We start from the raw sequence: 16,109 nt of genomic DNA on the forward strand, positions 1-16,109 counted from the left end.
TTTTAACAAGAAATTAAATAATTATATGGTACAGATTTGTACTTTCACAGGTAAGTCAAAGTTTTGATTTGGTCTAACCCTTAGTCTGCTCAAAGCCTTGCTTATCAACCTAGTGTGCTGACTACTCCTTTAGCAATCTGTAACTCTAAGCTTATATTATTTTAAAACATACTTAACTTTCCTGTGGTCAGTTCTTATGAGCTCTCACAGGTTTAGCCAATCATCAGCAGCTATCATGGTCACTGATTGCAATTTGCAAATATATCTGCATTTTTAAATTATTATTATTATTATTATTATTATTATTATTATTATTATTATTATTATTATTATTATTATTATTGTTGTTGTTGTTATTGTTGTTGTTGTTGTTATTGTAATTGCTGATAAGAATAAGAATAAGAATAAGAATACAAATAGTTTTTATGTTAAATGATATTGTGTAGACCTATCTGTATTCAGAGACCTTTGCATGAGCTATGGAAATAGTTACAGGAATGCCACCTCCTGTCAAACAGTGGTATAACACAATTTGCATGAAGCAGATTAAATGCATTCTGCAATAACTCCATGGCAGTGGCATGGATAAATCACACTGATACCTGAAGTAGCTAAACGGGAGCGCATGCAAAAAAATTTAGTTTATTATCATTAGGGAAAATCAGATTTGAACTAATCTCCCAAATAAAGATAGCAGTGCACTGTATACATTTTATATATATATACTTTATACCACAATACATCACCATCTGGGAGTTTAACAGATCTCCATGCCTGTTTAAATGAGAACTTAAAATTACACATTGCAGCTTGTTCAGAAGTCATAGAGCGTCAAGGTTTTAGGTTTTGATACAGACACTCAAGTTAGCCACTTACCCCTGACCTCCGATTTCGTTTGTCACAGAAAAGGTGCAGCAATTTCTGACAATGCTTTTTGATGCTGATTTTATACATTGTTGATTGCTGGTCTTCAGATGAGGTAACTATTTTGCATATGGCAGCTTATTTTATATTTCATATACTACATCATTCTATGGTTGAATTCAAAATGTCAAAACATATTTTTACCTTATATTTATTAAAGACATGTAAAGGTCATGAGCCATGGGAGTATTAAAATCAGAGTGCCCTGTACCCCTCAGGAATACAACCCCTGGTTCACTACTCTCTGTGTAAATCATGTGTAGAACTTTTCAACTTCACAAATGAATGTTTTTTTACTTCAAAGTGAATGCCTGTAAAACAACTATTTTTTTTTACAAAAATCAGTTCCTTGACATTCTTTTAATACATAAACAAGTGTTTTTGATTACAGTAATGTAATATTAATTTAATGTAGCAACTGGAATAATTTTTGCTGCATTCAATTTAAAGACCTCGATTTCTGCCATACGTGGTGAATTCCCACATCTGGTGCTCAGCAAAGCTTCAAGTGGACATTCTTGGACTGAAACATTCAGCAATTAACTTCAATTTCAAGAGATAGCTGCAATTAATTTCCTTTATAAGAGCTTTGAAAGCATGATTAATGTGTTTGTAAATGTGAACAGCCTAGCACGAGCAGAAAATGTCATTCATGTCATTGCGTAATTCATATTTTACTTTAGCTCATTAAAGCAGACATTTGTAATACATTCCAACAAAATAAAATGATTTAAAAAAAATGCTGAATGCTAGTCTATCCAAGCAGGAATAAGAGACACCGTAAAAAACTCAAAACAATTTTTGTGAATGGCTTTCAGTTTCCCTTAATCCCATAAACTACAGCCCTACAGGGAAGCTCTGCTCCAGTACCAGGCAGACTGTGTCTCCAGAAAGCAAAACTCAGAGATCATCAAAAAAGACAGCTGACACCAGGGAGCGAAGGCCTCAGGCTACAAGGAAAGTTACCATGATTTCTCAGCTGCTCGTTTCCCTCCAATGAAGCAGAACCTCTTTCACTGAAACACAGAGAGAGAGACAGAGAAGAGAAGTCATTCTGCTGAAGTAGATTTTATCACCTGCAATGCCCTTTTATTGTGCTATTATTTCTCTGAGAAGCATTAGCAGGGAAATGTGAAGGAGACAGAAACTGATATGCAGCTGGGCACTGAAGCCTGGGCAACACTGAGAAATATTCCCCTCCAATTTCCTCACACTTATGGGAACAGGATGGGCAGTCATCCAAATTGCACTAGTCACATACAAGGGGATATAACAACCTTCCTAAACAACGGCAAGTAATCTAAAGGAAAAAAAATCACCAGATGCTTCGGGGCAGAGTTTATGGTTTGCTTAAGAGGATTCTTTCACAGGATTTATTTTACATTTCAGTTCCATCAGATACTACCAAAGTTCCTCTGTTGGAACATTTCCAAATATAACTGAATCAATCAAAAGTCCGAAGCACTTGAAATTTCTAAAAGTATGCAGACTTCACTTACAAATATTACAACTGTGAAACATACATCAACAAACAATTAAATAAACCCATGAATAAGAAACACTGTACATTTCAGCCATTCAGAGACGACACATTCCTGTCACTGACCTTTGAGACCTGTTGTGTTTCTCATGCAGCTTCTCTGGCTGGCTGGTCAGTTTTCCCTGCAGTCAATGGAGTGAGAGAAAAATAACTTTTTCTGTTGACTGTGTCCAAGACCCCTTGTTTTCGGCTTGTCCAGAAAAGGGCTTAACAAAAATATGTGGTCCAAGTGCACAAGATAATGTCAATACCATACAGTGAGGAGAAGAAATGTAACAAAAATGTATTCATAAATACTTACATAAATAATGAATATGTAGTTCTGTAACTGTTCAATATTGAATGTACTTTAGGGGAGTTTTAAGGACAGGGGAGAAATCTAGACTGACTGTTATTTCTGTGCTCTGTTTGTTGTTTGGTAGGACCATGTGCAAATTAAGCATCGGTTTCCTATAAACAGCCCTGTTTTGTTAAGAGCTCATTAGCTATTGCTCCAAATAAGACGATTTCGTTTCTTTTCTCGAAAGGCCACAAAATCCCATCATGCCTTTAAGAGGTGCGGTTTTCTTTGAGTCGGCTCTGAAGCTCTATTAGCACACTGTAAAACCCGTTAATTATGCTGTAGGCTTTTTTAATGTTATGTCATGCTGTGAATGCAGGGATAAACAAGAGTGATATTTGGGCTACATGTTCTGGGCTGATTCCTTAATTGTGCAGCAGGGAATTGCAACAGAAACAAGCCAAAACAAAACCAAAACAAAACCAAAACAAAAAAATAGCAGTGTAGTTTTGTTTCAGGAGTACATAAACTACATGAACTCTTGCCTGCTATGAATAAACAATTTCACTGGCCTGTCTGTCGCAACATCGCCCACACAAAACTTAATGGCTGTCCGTTGAGTTGATACATAAAATCGGGTTAACGCTTCCATTCCAGGGTGTATAAGCATACGCGTAACCAGATTGTAGCTGTGAATAAGCGAGTGTGTATAGAGCAATACATATGGGGCCAAAGCTGAGTCTGTGCTGCAGGGCTTGGCTTTTCTCCAGCACAGTATCACCATGCAGACAATTATTATTACTATTGTGATTTATTATTGTTATTATTATTATTATTATTATTATTATTATTATTATTATTATTAAGCGGATGCCAAGGTGACTTACATGGATTTACAAACACATTTACTAACAATATAACTATACAAAATGGATCAACACAATACAGATAACACAACGAAGGAGTCGGAGAACATCAAGATGGCTTCCAGGTTTAATCTAAATGGTTTAATGACCGAACAGGCAGTGCAAGGAGGGGCCACTTTACCTTGATTCTCTTCAGTTCGGCTTCTGCATTGTCTCTCTGCTGCACAAGCCTTTGGATTTCCTCCCTGAGAAAAGAGCAGTGACACATTTATTGGGGCTTTATTTTGTCACATGAGTTGTTACTGCCCTTAAAAGTGACTCTTTTGCATTTGCTAAATATAAATCTCACACACTGTATACGGCAAATCTGTTTATCTTGTGGGGGAAAAGCAAATGTTTCAGTCCAAGATCTTTTCTTTGAAATACACAGCAGTGTAGAAGCTGTTAAATGATCAAATGGGACAAGACACAGCATCACTTGCAGAGCAGCTGTAAATTAAATAATGCAATAATTAATTGCTTTCCTTTAATTTGGATTCATAATTATAATCATTCTTAGTGCAGCTATGACACTCACTGGTTACTCTGCACTATTCTCTGAAGTCTCTCCAGTTCCTGTCCCAGCTCTAATGCCTCTTCTTTCTGCCAGGACTGAAACAGAAACAGTTGTGTTAGAACCTTTTCTTCTTCCATCCCTGGCAGCCCTCACCCTTTGGTCTCTCTCTCTCTCTCTCTCTCTCTCTCTCTCTCTCTCTCTCTCTCTCTCTCTCTCATTCCAACTCATTCCAATGCTTTTTTTGTTTCCGTCTGATTCTTTTCAGGCCAGGCTGTCACCAAAGGTTGATGTACGCTATGAATAGCAACTTGTAATTTCTTATTTAATTTCTATTGTGGTTTTATGTTTTACAGTAACATGTTGACACGTGTAACATGTTAACACGTGTAAATAACTAGAACATCAGGGTGAGAAACTAGCTTGTGCCTGCAGTGAGAGGATAGGGTACCGTGTCCGAAGGCTCCTGCAAGCGCCCCCGCGCCTCCTCCAACTCCTCCTCTCTGGACCGTAGTGCCACTGCTGCCCCCTGCCATCTCTCCTTCCAGTGTGCCACCACTCTCTGCATCTCCTCCTTCTGGCGCACTAATCCTGCCTCCCTCTCTGCCTGCTCCTCCTCTTTCTGTTGTAGATCCACTTCCTTAGCTCGAAGCCCCGCCTCCAGCATCTGGCATCGACTCTGCAGTTCTTCATTGCCTGATTGCAGGGCATTCTGGGAATCCCTGTGCAAATGTATTTATTTATTTTAATGGTCTCATATCACGCCAATTCAGCATGGCTGCTGTGGGACATGTGGGATTTTACATGTGGGTGGCTGACCAATGTTAGGTGAAACGTAACAGTAGTTATGAACATAATTGTAACAAAACAACCTTAAAATCCTTGCTCAATTATATATCTAACAGTCAGGGTTAAGTGAGTCATCAGGCAGAATGATGTTGTATAACATATTAACCAAACCTTGAGAGATCATTTTAGAGGCTATGTTTTTCTTGGACAGGCAGTCAACAGGCCAAATAACAAATGCAAGAAAACAACAACAGCAAAGTGCACAGACCACACACAATACGGAATTTAAACAATACAAAACTAAGCAAATGGAGGGTTAGATTGTATCTACTCTTTCACTAAATATTTACAGTCAAAACAAGTAACAGGCAATGAGCTTAAAAGATGCACTCTGTCAGACTCAAAGACAAAGAGCACTGAGACTCAAACGACGCTGCAGTATAGATTAATTACAACCGTACTTGACTGAAGCAGTTTTTGTTGTCACAGAAAACAAATTGTGCAGTGGGGAAAAGTAATCTGAATAGATGAAGCTCTGACAGAGTTTCAAAAAAGGAAATCCTTCACTTTCTCTAAACACAGGCAACTAAAAGGCCTTATTTTGATCACTAACCCATGAAAACGCTGACTATCCCTCTTGGAGTACTTTCTTTATTGCTTCACTCTATTCCCATGCTTTCTTCTCAGGCCAAGAGAAAGAAACTGGGAGGTAATGAAGATCATATGATTATGTGACAATGTAATTATTAGGCATGTTTTTTTTAGCAGCGCATATGATGAACAGATATTCTATTCTCCCTGTTTCATTGCTGGACTTAATTGACTTCTGCCAAGAACATGCCTGGTTCACAGCACGCCTGCACAAGCCTGCACGCAGTACGTGTCCTGAAGTAACTTGTATTGTGAGATTGTGTGTATTGTGCTTTTGCAAATTCCTTACTTACGAAGCCTTTCAATGACCAAAGGCTAGAAATTGGCCATTTCCAGAAAAAATCCTGTGTTTCATAAAGCAGCCTTTCCTGATCATTTAAGCCTGGAATACAATTGCTACTGTGAAACCCAGGTCAAATTACTTCAATTGGAACCACTTCCACTTGCCAAGGAGTGACCCCTGTCGCCATTTTAAGATTTAAGATATGAGCAGAGAGATTTAATAGTCTTCTCTTAAACCCTGTTGCATCTGTTGTCTACCAGTACCCATAAACAGTTGGACATCAGCCTCCATCTGTAAATATGCCCCCCTTTGCTTGCCAACCCTTTCCCTCTACTCTCAACTCTTACCTCAGGGCTTGGCAGGTCTCTCTGAGCTCCTGAAGCTCCTCCTGGCTCCCCAGCCCCTGACCACGCATCAGCACTTCCCTCTCTCCAATCAGCTGTGAGCGCTCGGTCTCCAGAGCTGCGATCTGATTGGTGTGGATCATCTTCTCTGCCTCCAGCTCATGCAGCTGCCTGAGGGCTGTTTCCAGCTTCTGCTTCAGGTCAGCCAGGTCTGAGGACAGTCTCTGGTTCACCTGCAGGCCATGTAGAGGAGAGCGCTCAGGGTGAGCCAGGTTCATTATTAAGATCAAAACACAACACATTTAATGTCTTCTAGTCATTGCAGGGGGAAAAAAAACACAATTTCCTTCAGGCTGCATTCCAGTGTTGTTGTTTGTTCTGCCAATTCATTGTTAATTAATTTAATTCTGGATTCCCCAGGAAAAGGAAAAACAAAACACTACATTATCAATATAGACTAAGGAAGGAAACAGTGAATAGCACTGTAAAATACTGCAAGTTTGCCCTTATATTTTTGATATCCTAAAGGAATTAAAAGGAATAATTGATTATTATTATTATTATTATTATTATTATTATTATTATTATTATTATTATTATTTATATATTGGCAGACAAAAGGGTACACATTTGAAGAACACCATGGCCAGATATTAACTGCAGATACAAATCACAGCACAGTTCAACCGCAATAAACCAATAAGTGAATGTGATTAATTCTGAGTTTCTGACACAGAGAAGAGTGCTAACCAGCAGTCCTGAGACACCCGACCCAGCTCACCTGTTTGACAGTGAGCAGCTCCTCCTTCATGAGCACTTTCTCCTGGTCCTGTCTGTTGGCCTGGGTCTTGACCCCCACCAGTTCCATGTGCAGCTCCGACACCTGGTCCGTGAAGCCCTCGCGGCCCCTCTGAGCGCGCTCCAGCTCCAGCTCCAGGCTCTGGACACGCTGGTTCAGCCCTGCCTTCTCCTGCAGTCACACAGGACAAAACAAAACATGTGGGCACGTTCTGCACACCTACACACACACACACACACACACACACACACACATGCACGCACACACACATTGTATACAAACACAAGAGACACACATGCACAGACAAACACAGAGACAAATGCACAGGGCCCCATTCTCAAATGCTGACCCCATGTGAGTCCATTTCCTGAACACCATGTTTACTAGTACACAACGGCCAGGCGACTGTTATTTCCAACAATGCACAGCCAGATAGTTCTTTGAAAAAGGATCCTGCTGTGCACAGACTCCAGGTCGCATGTGGCACACATTTGTCCAGGCAATTCATTGCAATTTTCCAAACAGTATTTTGAATTTGAATGGGGATGGACATTCAGCCAGCAGGCTCCCTGTCGTTTTATGGGAACAAATTGTCGCCTAAAGCAGTAAGAGTCACGGCTGATATTTCTAAATATAAGGGTGTGTATGATCTACGCATGTTTGATTACCCTAAGCCACTAATTTGTACTTAAGTCAGTTAACATACCTACTAGTCTAGAGAAAGAAATCTATCATGATTAAAGCTAGGTTTGAATGTTACTATATAATGTTTCAATGATACACTGTAATCCGGTAAATAATGACTCAGTTTGTATTCAGAGCACATTTATTAAACAAATCAGTGTTTTCTGAGTCTGTATCCACAATGGGTTTTTTATCATCCGTGTCCCAAATGAACTGCACAGTGACTCATTCTGCTTCTGCTTGTTATTCATTTATCCCACAGTTTATGTAAAGCAGCCAACCCCTATTAACCCCCTTTCCCGTGTCATTTATTTCCATATACGGTGTTTGTAAAAGACAGGCATCCCTGTTTCCAGTTAAATCAGCAACTCGCCTGCAGAAAGCGATCCCTGTCGGCCGCAGAACAAGACAGCTTTGCCTTCAGGTCTTCCAGCTTTTCTTCCAGCCTCATCACTTTGGAAGACAGGAGGTCCTTTTCCTGGAAGAACAAATGAGGGGAAAGGGAAGGATTTTACAGTCACAACAGTGCTTAATGCCTGAGTAATGGGGAGGGAATGTGGCCCGCTGGTTGGAGTCAACAGATGAGCAAGATGTACTAGCTACCTCTATGCTGGATTCCTGCAAACAGCAGGTTAATGCAAGAAGGTTGTGCAGTCTAGGGACAAAAGAGAGCAGGAGGACCCTGTGCATTAGCTGGTGATATGGGAAGGACAGAGAATTTAAGTGCTCTCTGGAGCTACAGTCTTGAGAGCTGAGGAACTCATATAGGCAGATGCAGCATTAAGAGCTGAGGGGCAAGGTTTGTGGATTTTGGAGCGACTCACCAGCGTGGCCTGGCTGAGGTGGCTGCGAAGATCATTCAGCTCGTCCTGCAGGTCACTCTGAGCCCTGATAGAGTCGGTTAGCCTCTGGTTGGTCTCATTGGTTTGGCTCAGGACGGCTAGCTGACCCTGTGTGGAGGAACGGACCATGAAGGGAGCGAGAAGACTTTGAGTGAGGAAGCACTGAGGTTCACTGTGGTTTGCAATATTTATTAATCAGCCTGCAGCCGTGCTCAGTAAAAGCACACCTGGTGTAAATCAATCCAAAGGATCAGTCAGTGCTGTCTATTATACAGCACAGGAAAGAAGACCAATTGCACTTTGATTTAATCCACCTCTAGGTCTGTTGGAGTAAATCTAAACAGGGGTTTACTTTGACACAGACACTAAGACAAAAACAAAGATTGGCTTTAAATAGTATTTACTTTGACAAATCCCTTTCAAAGCCTGATTTCTGCTATCTAACCCAGGACCCATTCGACAGTTAGAGGAGGTATACACCACCCATGCTGTTCCTGCTCTATAGACAGAAAGAGAAACAGATTCCTTTGTTATCAAATGCCTTCAGATGAACTGAAATGGAAGCTCATGTTTCTTGGGATCGTCTTCGTCGTGAGAGATTAATGTATTATTCTCTTATGCCTCCTGTTCCCTTTAACTGTATTATTTTTGCACTTGTTAGCTCATTGTACTACGATGTATGCTTATCGTTTTTTGTATTTATTGTATTACTGCACTTTGTTATGTTTTGAAATGTTTCTTGTGTAAACTGTAAGTCGATCTGGATAAGGGTGTCTGGTAATCAATTCATAAGAAGCAGAAGAATTAGGTTTGAGTCACTCCAGTAAAGAAGGCCTTTTTATCTCAGAACGGACAGCACTCAATTGAAATCAGTTTTAGGGAGGAAGCCACCTGTTTCACATCTGTGTGTATTTAATTAAATGCCGGTAATGAGGTGATTAGTGCATTATGACTCGGGGCCCAAGCTGTGGGCAAGGAAGGCTGAGCTTCATACTGTAAACACAAAGGATTTGAATTAAGGATGAGTGTGCAGAGTTGCTATTTGGCAGCATCCAAAGGCAGAGGTTAAAAGCAGATTCATTTCCACTTTTACATTATTCTGTGATTAATAATCCTTCTTATAGGTTTACCTTTCATAGAAATGTTCAATCCGATTACTAACATACCAGCTGTTCCGGTATGCCTAATTTCCATGTACTTGTGTTTGTTTGCTCATTTATTTATATTGTATAAATAAGAAATGTACATGGCGCAGTTCAAGCATTAGAACCTATAGCATTCACACAGGAGATTGATATATCAACTACCTTCTGGTATATGAACACAAGTACATGGGAATTAGGTATAACTGAATTGCTGATATGTTAGTGATCGTATTGAACATTTCTATCTAATGCTCATCTAGGATTATTAATCACAGAGAACATAGAATAATGTAAAGTGGAAATGGTTCTGCTGTTAACCTCTGCCTTCCGGCTGTGATTTGATAGCATGCTGCCAAACTGCAACTTTGCCATGACTGAAAAATATTCACAATTGCTTAACTAACTGCTGTCTGAAAGCATTGCGTGTGCCATTTGTCAAGTACTAGAAAACTAAAGCTCCATCTGAACTTACTGAACGTTAACATCAGTAATTTGTAAATGAAAATATTTAACTTTTTTTTCTCCAGATGACCTTTACAGTAGCTGAACATTTTAAGAGAATATATAATAATTATAATTATAATTACAATAATGATTACAGTAGTTTTACAGTATTTCAGGTTGACCACTGTTATTTGTATCGTGCTTCATGATTTTCCATTATATTGTTCAAGACCCACTGTATTTGCAGTTTCCCATTTGTATGTCTGATGCACAGATATGTTTCGGGCCCTCTATGTTTCACCAAGTTTATGTTCAATGTTGATAGGGAATTACATGTTGCATTCTTCAGACTCTGACGAGCTGCTCTGTGATGGAAAAACTTGAAATGTTGAAAAAAGCGTCAACACTCAAAACCAACTCCCTATCTTTGGCAGGGCCAGTTTGCTGCCTAAAATCACTTTTGGTTCACAAGATTTGCTGGTCACATCTTTTGGGATTACTACTCCTGAACATCAAAGCCCCTACTGAAGTAAATGGGGGACTACTTATGTATGTGGAGGTGGCTGAAAACAGAGACTCCTAGTTCTCAGCTTTTATTTTCTGTTTTTTTAAGCCTCCTAAGAGCTGGTGCTGCTAGCTCCAATGCGGTAGGTAGATCTTGATAAAGTGGATACAGTTACACACTGTTGTGAATTATCTATGTGTGACTTCTAACCCTGAGGTGCCACCAGAGACCAGTTCACAGATATTTCCATCAGATTCCCCTCAGCAGACAGCTGTGTAAATTCTGAGTTAGAAAACTGTTGTCAGATTAAAACATTTGGCACTTTTGACTCTAGTCTTAGTGGAATTTGACTAATGATAAATATAGCTGAATGTTCTATATTATTCTCAGTTGTTTTCACTTATTTCAGTTACCAGATTCTGTTAAGACTTGAGACTCGAGAAGACTGGTCTCCCATATAAGGTGTGACTTCGTGCATAGCAAGATTACAACTACAAACAAATATTTGATGCGCTAAAATGACATAGGCCTCAGTCCCAGTCTTTGTCTTCACTCAAATGAATGAAGTAGTTAACCCTTGGGATTCATTCTAACAAATATGTCACATAGAGGGACCTAGCAAATTAGGATAAAATATGTTTATTAAACCTGATATACGTTTGTGACAAGCAAAACCCAGTCACACTGGATTCTTAAAGGTTAACCAAAAGCATATCGGGTCATATGTTTATCTCACAAAAATCACATCTTTGGTATTTTATTTATTTATGTATTTATTTATTTATTTACTTACTTAATTATTAATTTAGGGTTGAGTGCGTTTATGCTGTAATATAAAGGGGGTAACCAGGTAAGCCTGGGACACACTGACCTCTTTGGAGGCACGAAGCTTCTGCAGGGCCTGGTCTCTCTCGACCTCGAGAGCCTCGACTCTCTCCTGGCAGTCTCTCAGCGCCTCTTTAGCCTCGTGGGCCTCACGCTCCGCCTGCTCCTTTCCCTGCAGCCCGACATAAAGAGAGAGGGAGAGAGACAGAGAGAGAGGAAGAGAGAGTAAATGCAAAAAAACTAAAACAAAGACCTCTGAAGGCTCCAAGCAGTGCACAATTTTCATAGGTTACAGACAGACCAGAAGGAGGCCACTTGAGCAGCTAGTACCTCATGAGATGTCAGTGGCATCTAAAACCTTCAAGTTCATCAAACAAGTTCATCCTGGAAAGATCCCAAAATACAAATTTGCAGACAAGCGTGGCTTTTCAAATTGTATTTAGACGGCAGAACTGACCTATTCCCTGTGTGTTTACAAGTGCTCTTAAATAAATATTAAGAAATAACTATGTTATAAAAAGTAACTTATCCATTCATTTTATATTTGTTATGTTTCTGTTTTTAACAAAGGATGTGATGCTATCTTTCGTATTGTTTCTGTTACACCAATCAAATACACTTTTGACCAGACATGACATGTGAACGCAAGTAAACAGCAAGTTACAAATTGAATTTGGCAAGGTCGGGGAACAATAAAACAATATTCATTACAACCACACTTCATTTTATTGAGAACTGATGTTTCTGAGAAATTAATTTGAAAATTGTGTCTTGTTACCGGAGCACAATAGCATTTTAGCCTGGGAGAGTGAGCTTTTGGTGTAGGCCAGGACCACATGTACAGGCTTTGGGGAGGACAGTGTTTACAGTACAGAGCTTGATCCAAATCTCAGCAGGCCCTATTGTGGAGCGCCCTTTCTCAGAAACTCTCCTTTGTGATGACTGAGAGGGTGAGGCCTGCCTAGACAGGCCCAGGAAGAAACAGGGGAGAGACAGGGAAGAGGGAATGGGTGGAGGACGTCACCTATTCAGTTCTGTTATCACCAATAGCCAGCATTATCAGATGAGAAAACATGACAACATCTTGGTATACGGCCAACCATTAATACTCTCACTTTATTCCACTATAAAAGGTTTACAGCAGATAGATCAGCATCATATAATGTTTTCCACATCAAACCCAAAATCAAAGTGACAGTTTTATAAAACTCTAAATCTACCAATCCTAACAAAAGATACACATTTACAGCCATTGTTAAGATTTTTTTCTGACAGTTCAAAACATATTATCAGTTTCAGCGCTTGGCTCAACATCAACCTTATGGCTTGCAACTCTCCAAAAGATAGCACTTTAGTTCTGGGTTTCTCCTTGTATTGTTATCTGATGTGTTGGTTGATGATTCAATGTCCTTAAAAGATTTCTAATGGAAGAGCAAGAATGGGGGGCTGTCATAGCCTTTTGAGCCTATTGAATGTGTTCTTGATTCCTTACATTAAGATTTGACATGAATTTAGTAACTGAAATGGTTGGTATTTCATGATGAAAAGGTTCACAGCAGAAAATCCCACAGACATATACATACAAGTAAGAAATTTTGTAAAATGCATATCTAAACATCTCTTGGTAGGTTTCTCATTATACAATCTAAGGAGAGGACAGCACTGTACCTGTTTATAGAAGTCTTCGTGTGTCCTGGGCAAAGTGCTGCTCAGAGGGGTGCGGGTGACAGTGTTGTGCCCTTGGCTGTGAGTCGGTATGGGCCTTGTGCTGCCTCTCTCCAGCATAGACCTCATCTTCAGCATGTCAAACTCCAGCTGCAGGACCCTGCATACACACACACATCAAGGAAAAGCATAATTAGGAGCAGACGTGGACAAAACGTGATTACAACTTTTCCCTTTCTAACAGTGGCGCAATCCCTTGGGCTACTTTTATCCCTCAGTCTCTGTATAGCAACCTCTTCTGAGCCTCCAGACACCTCTGTTAGTCAAAGCTCCCAGGTTCATTTCATTGAAAGCATTTTTTTGCAGGAGTGAGGGCAGTTACCGCCAGTGGCACTATTCCAAATTTTTAAACACAACATAACAATTTTTAGTGAGGCAATGGTGCACTTTATCGGATTGCTGTTAGTTGTATGCCTGTACTATTTGCCAGGTCAGTGAGTTCTGCTGAACTGAACCCTATCAAGAATGTTTGGACTGGCTTACAGACGCCAGCAGGCAGACATCCAGGCCATACTCACTCAAAAGTGAACCTAGCTCCTGCAACATGTATGACATCTGAGCAGAGAAACATACAGGCCTTAGAAATGTGCTCAGATATACACAGTATGGATCAAGTTTAAAAACATGATTTATAAAAATAATGTTCACGGCTTTTGATCGAATGCTTTTCTTTTGAGACTGTGGTACTTTCTGTTTCAGAGTCTGATCTATGACTTTGATTAAGATATCTCAGGTGAAACTATGAACAGCAAGGTATAAAACTCATCTCAATTAAAATTCCTATATCTTCCTATATACTCCTCAGCTGGGGCTGCCTCAGGGACTTACTTGTCCTGGAGTTCCCCACGGCGCCGACTCTCCTCGAAACGACACAGCTCTGCTGTCGCCTTCTCCTCTTCCAGGGCACTGACTGCCAGAGCCAGTTGCTGTGAGAGAGACACCAAGTCACACAGGGCCAGGGACAATACATATACTCTACTTGGAGTCCATGGAAGTGTGGAAGCTGTTCACAGATTAATGCAGGTTGCACATTTCCAAAAGGAAATAGATGAACCAATTTTGTGAAGTCGAAATTAGTGCAAAACATTAATTTCAAATGTATTCCAGAGACGATAACCTCTTTGAAAGAAGTGGACAAAAAATTTGCTGAAATAGGAAGTTGCTGCCTAATGGAGAACTAATGACAGGAAGGGCTCTTTAAAACAAGAGCAGAAAGGGAGTAACAGGCTTGTTAGCTTAGAGGCCCATAGGCAGGACAACATGAATGACTGAATGGAGAAAATGTCAAGAGAGCATCTTTAATGAAATAGTCTTGGAAAAAAAAATATACAAGGTTACAATTGCTCTCAAAAGGCAGTACACGTTTTGGTGGAGAGAAGTACAGCTAGATTGCATCATGCCAGTGCAAAAACCGTAACGGCATGGACAGATGCCTTTTCTTATCTCAGAAGCTTATTTTAATTAGGCCCTAGGCCCTAACCCCTACCCCCCCTTATTTTATTTTATTTATTTATAATTTATTATTATTATTATTTTTTTTTTTATTTTTTTTTACTTGTTTTAGAGCTCCCAATTCTTAGTTTGTATCCATGTGTACTATGTCCAATTGTTTTATTTTCCTGTTATGGTAAACAAATAAAAAACTATTGTTAAAAAAAAAAAAAAGGCAGTACACCACAGTTGATTTCTCTCTGCTAGTTTTCAAGTTCCACTTGAATTGCAGCTGCACTGGCCTACAGGAACATGCAGTTTTACAGGGCAAAAACAAGTCAAGAATTCCCTTGCCAAAGGTAAAATACCTTATCCATAATCTCAAAAGTGTTTTCAGACATACTGAAACTGACTGGTGTATATTCATTGTGTTTGTCAGTCCATCAGACAGTTGTTGTTTTGTAGATTGTCTCTTTAAAATGGAGAGCATCTCATATCAAGCATTTCACACAGAACCCCCTTAAACAGTCCTGCAAGGTCTCTACGCTCTGCTATTGAAGGTTGGACACTACGGACTAAAGAAAAACTGCTGCACCCTCCCTTTTAAAAGTCTCAGGCATGCGCACACACTGTGTGCTATGCAGAAAAGACAGTTGAAACCTTCTATTAATAAAAAAATAATCTAGATGGGCCAAAATCCTGAGCTGAAAGGGATTGGAACACTGAGAATGTGACAAATCCCGCTACAAGACCTTAATCTGTCCGGTCTCACAGCTGTGTCCCCTTACCTTGTGTTTGAGGTTCAGCAGCTCTGTCCCGGCCTGGCTGGCCTCCAGCTGGCTGTCTCGCGAGCGGAGGTGCTCGGTCTGCTCTTCCAGCCGGCTGTGAGCCTCCCTCAGCTGCCTGACCAGCTCAGCCCTCCGCGCCCCGCTCTCCGCCAGGGCTGTCCGCAGCTCAGGCCCAGGGGGTGAGAGGGGACGAGGAGCCCCCTCAGGGGCCAGACGAGAGAGGGAGTGCCATCTCTTTGGCCCAGGGTTGTCTAAATCATCCACACACCCCTCACTCCCACAGGAACTGCAGTGAGGGGTTAATAGTGAAAAATTAAGCACAGTAAAAGAGGCACATTGAAATCACTAAGCACATGCAGCCTCAGAGCCTATTTATACTGAAGTTGAAGTTGTTTTTTTCAACCACTGTTTGCTTTTCATAAAGTGCTTACTGCTCTGCTTGTCTAATGCAGGGAATGTTTCTGGCTTTTCCTTGAATGTGAATGTACTGCTCAAAGGCTGTTGAATGTCATAAGGATATTTTTTGTGAGATCCCTTTCCATAGTGGCACTGTCTTCCCCAGCTTGAAGTGGAGAAGCATCTCTCAGTCTGTAGTTCAATCTTACAGTCCGGTGGAGTGCTAAAGTGCTTCCACTTCCCTGGCATCCCAACCACAGCATGTGCATCAAAATTGCTTCCACACGCTGCCAGG

At 40.4% G+C, this 16,109-nt stretch overlaps 1 protein-coding gene across 1 annotated transcript in view; it reads right to left on the reverse strand.

The window, feature by feature from the left end:
* The window catches only part of LOC136748347 (myosin-7B), a 33,180-nt gene that overhangs the window by 14,579 nt on the left and 2,492 nt on the right, over positions 1–16,109 (reverse strand). Inside the window, exons 4-16 of the mRNA XM_066702020.1 lie at positions 15,419–15,704; positions 14,028–14,125; positions 13,143–13,299; positions 11,521–11,646; positions 8,538–8,663; positions 8,087–8,191; positions 7,012–7,200; positions 6,234–6,463; positions 4,615–4,885; positions 4,188–4,261; positions 3,792–3,855; positions 2,531–2,586; positions 1,891–1,940 (exon numbers count right to left, since the gene is read on the reverse strand). Coding sequence (XP_066558117.1) covers positions 1,891–1,940; positions 2,531–2,586; positions 3,792–3,855; positions 4,188–4,261; positions 4,615–4,885; positions 6,234–6,463; positions 7,012–7,200; positions 8,087–8,191; positions 8,538–8,663; positions 11,521–11,646; positions 13,143–13,299; positions 14,028–14,125; positions 15,419–15,704 — 1,832 coding nt within the window. The remainder of the gene's footprint in view (positions 1–1,890; positions 1,941–2,530; positions 2,587–3,791; positions 3,856–4,187; positions 4,262–4,614; positions 4,886–6,233; positions 6,464–7,011; positions 7,201–8,086; positions 8,192–8,537; positions 8,664–11,520; positions 11,647–13,142; positions 13,300–14,027; positions 14,126–15,418; positions 15,705–16,109) is intronic.

Source organism: Amia ocellicauda, chromosome 4, assembly GCF_036373705.1.
Source record: "Amia ocellicauda isolate fAmiCal2 chromosome 4, fAmiCal2.hap1, whole genome shotgun sequence".
NCBI classification, from domain to species: Eukaryota; Metazoa; Chordata; class Actinopteri; order Amiiformes; family Amiidae; genus Amia; species Amia ocellicauda.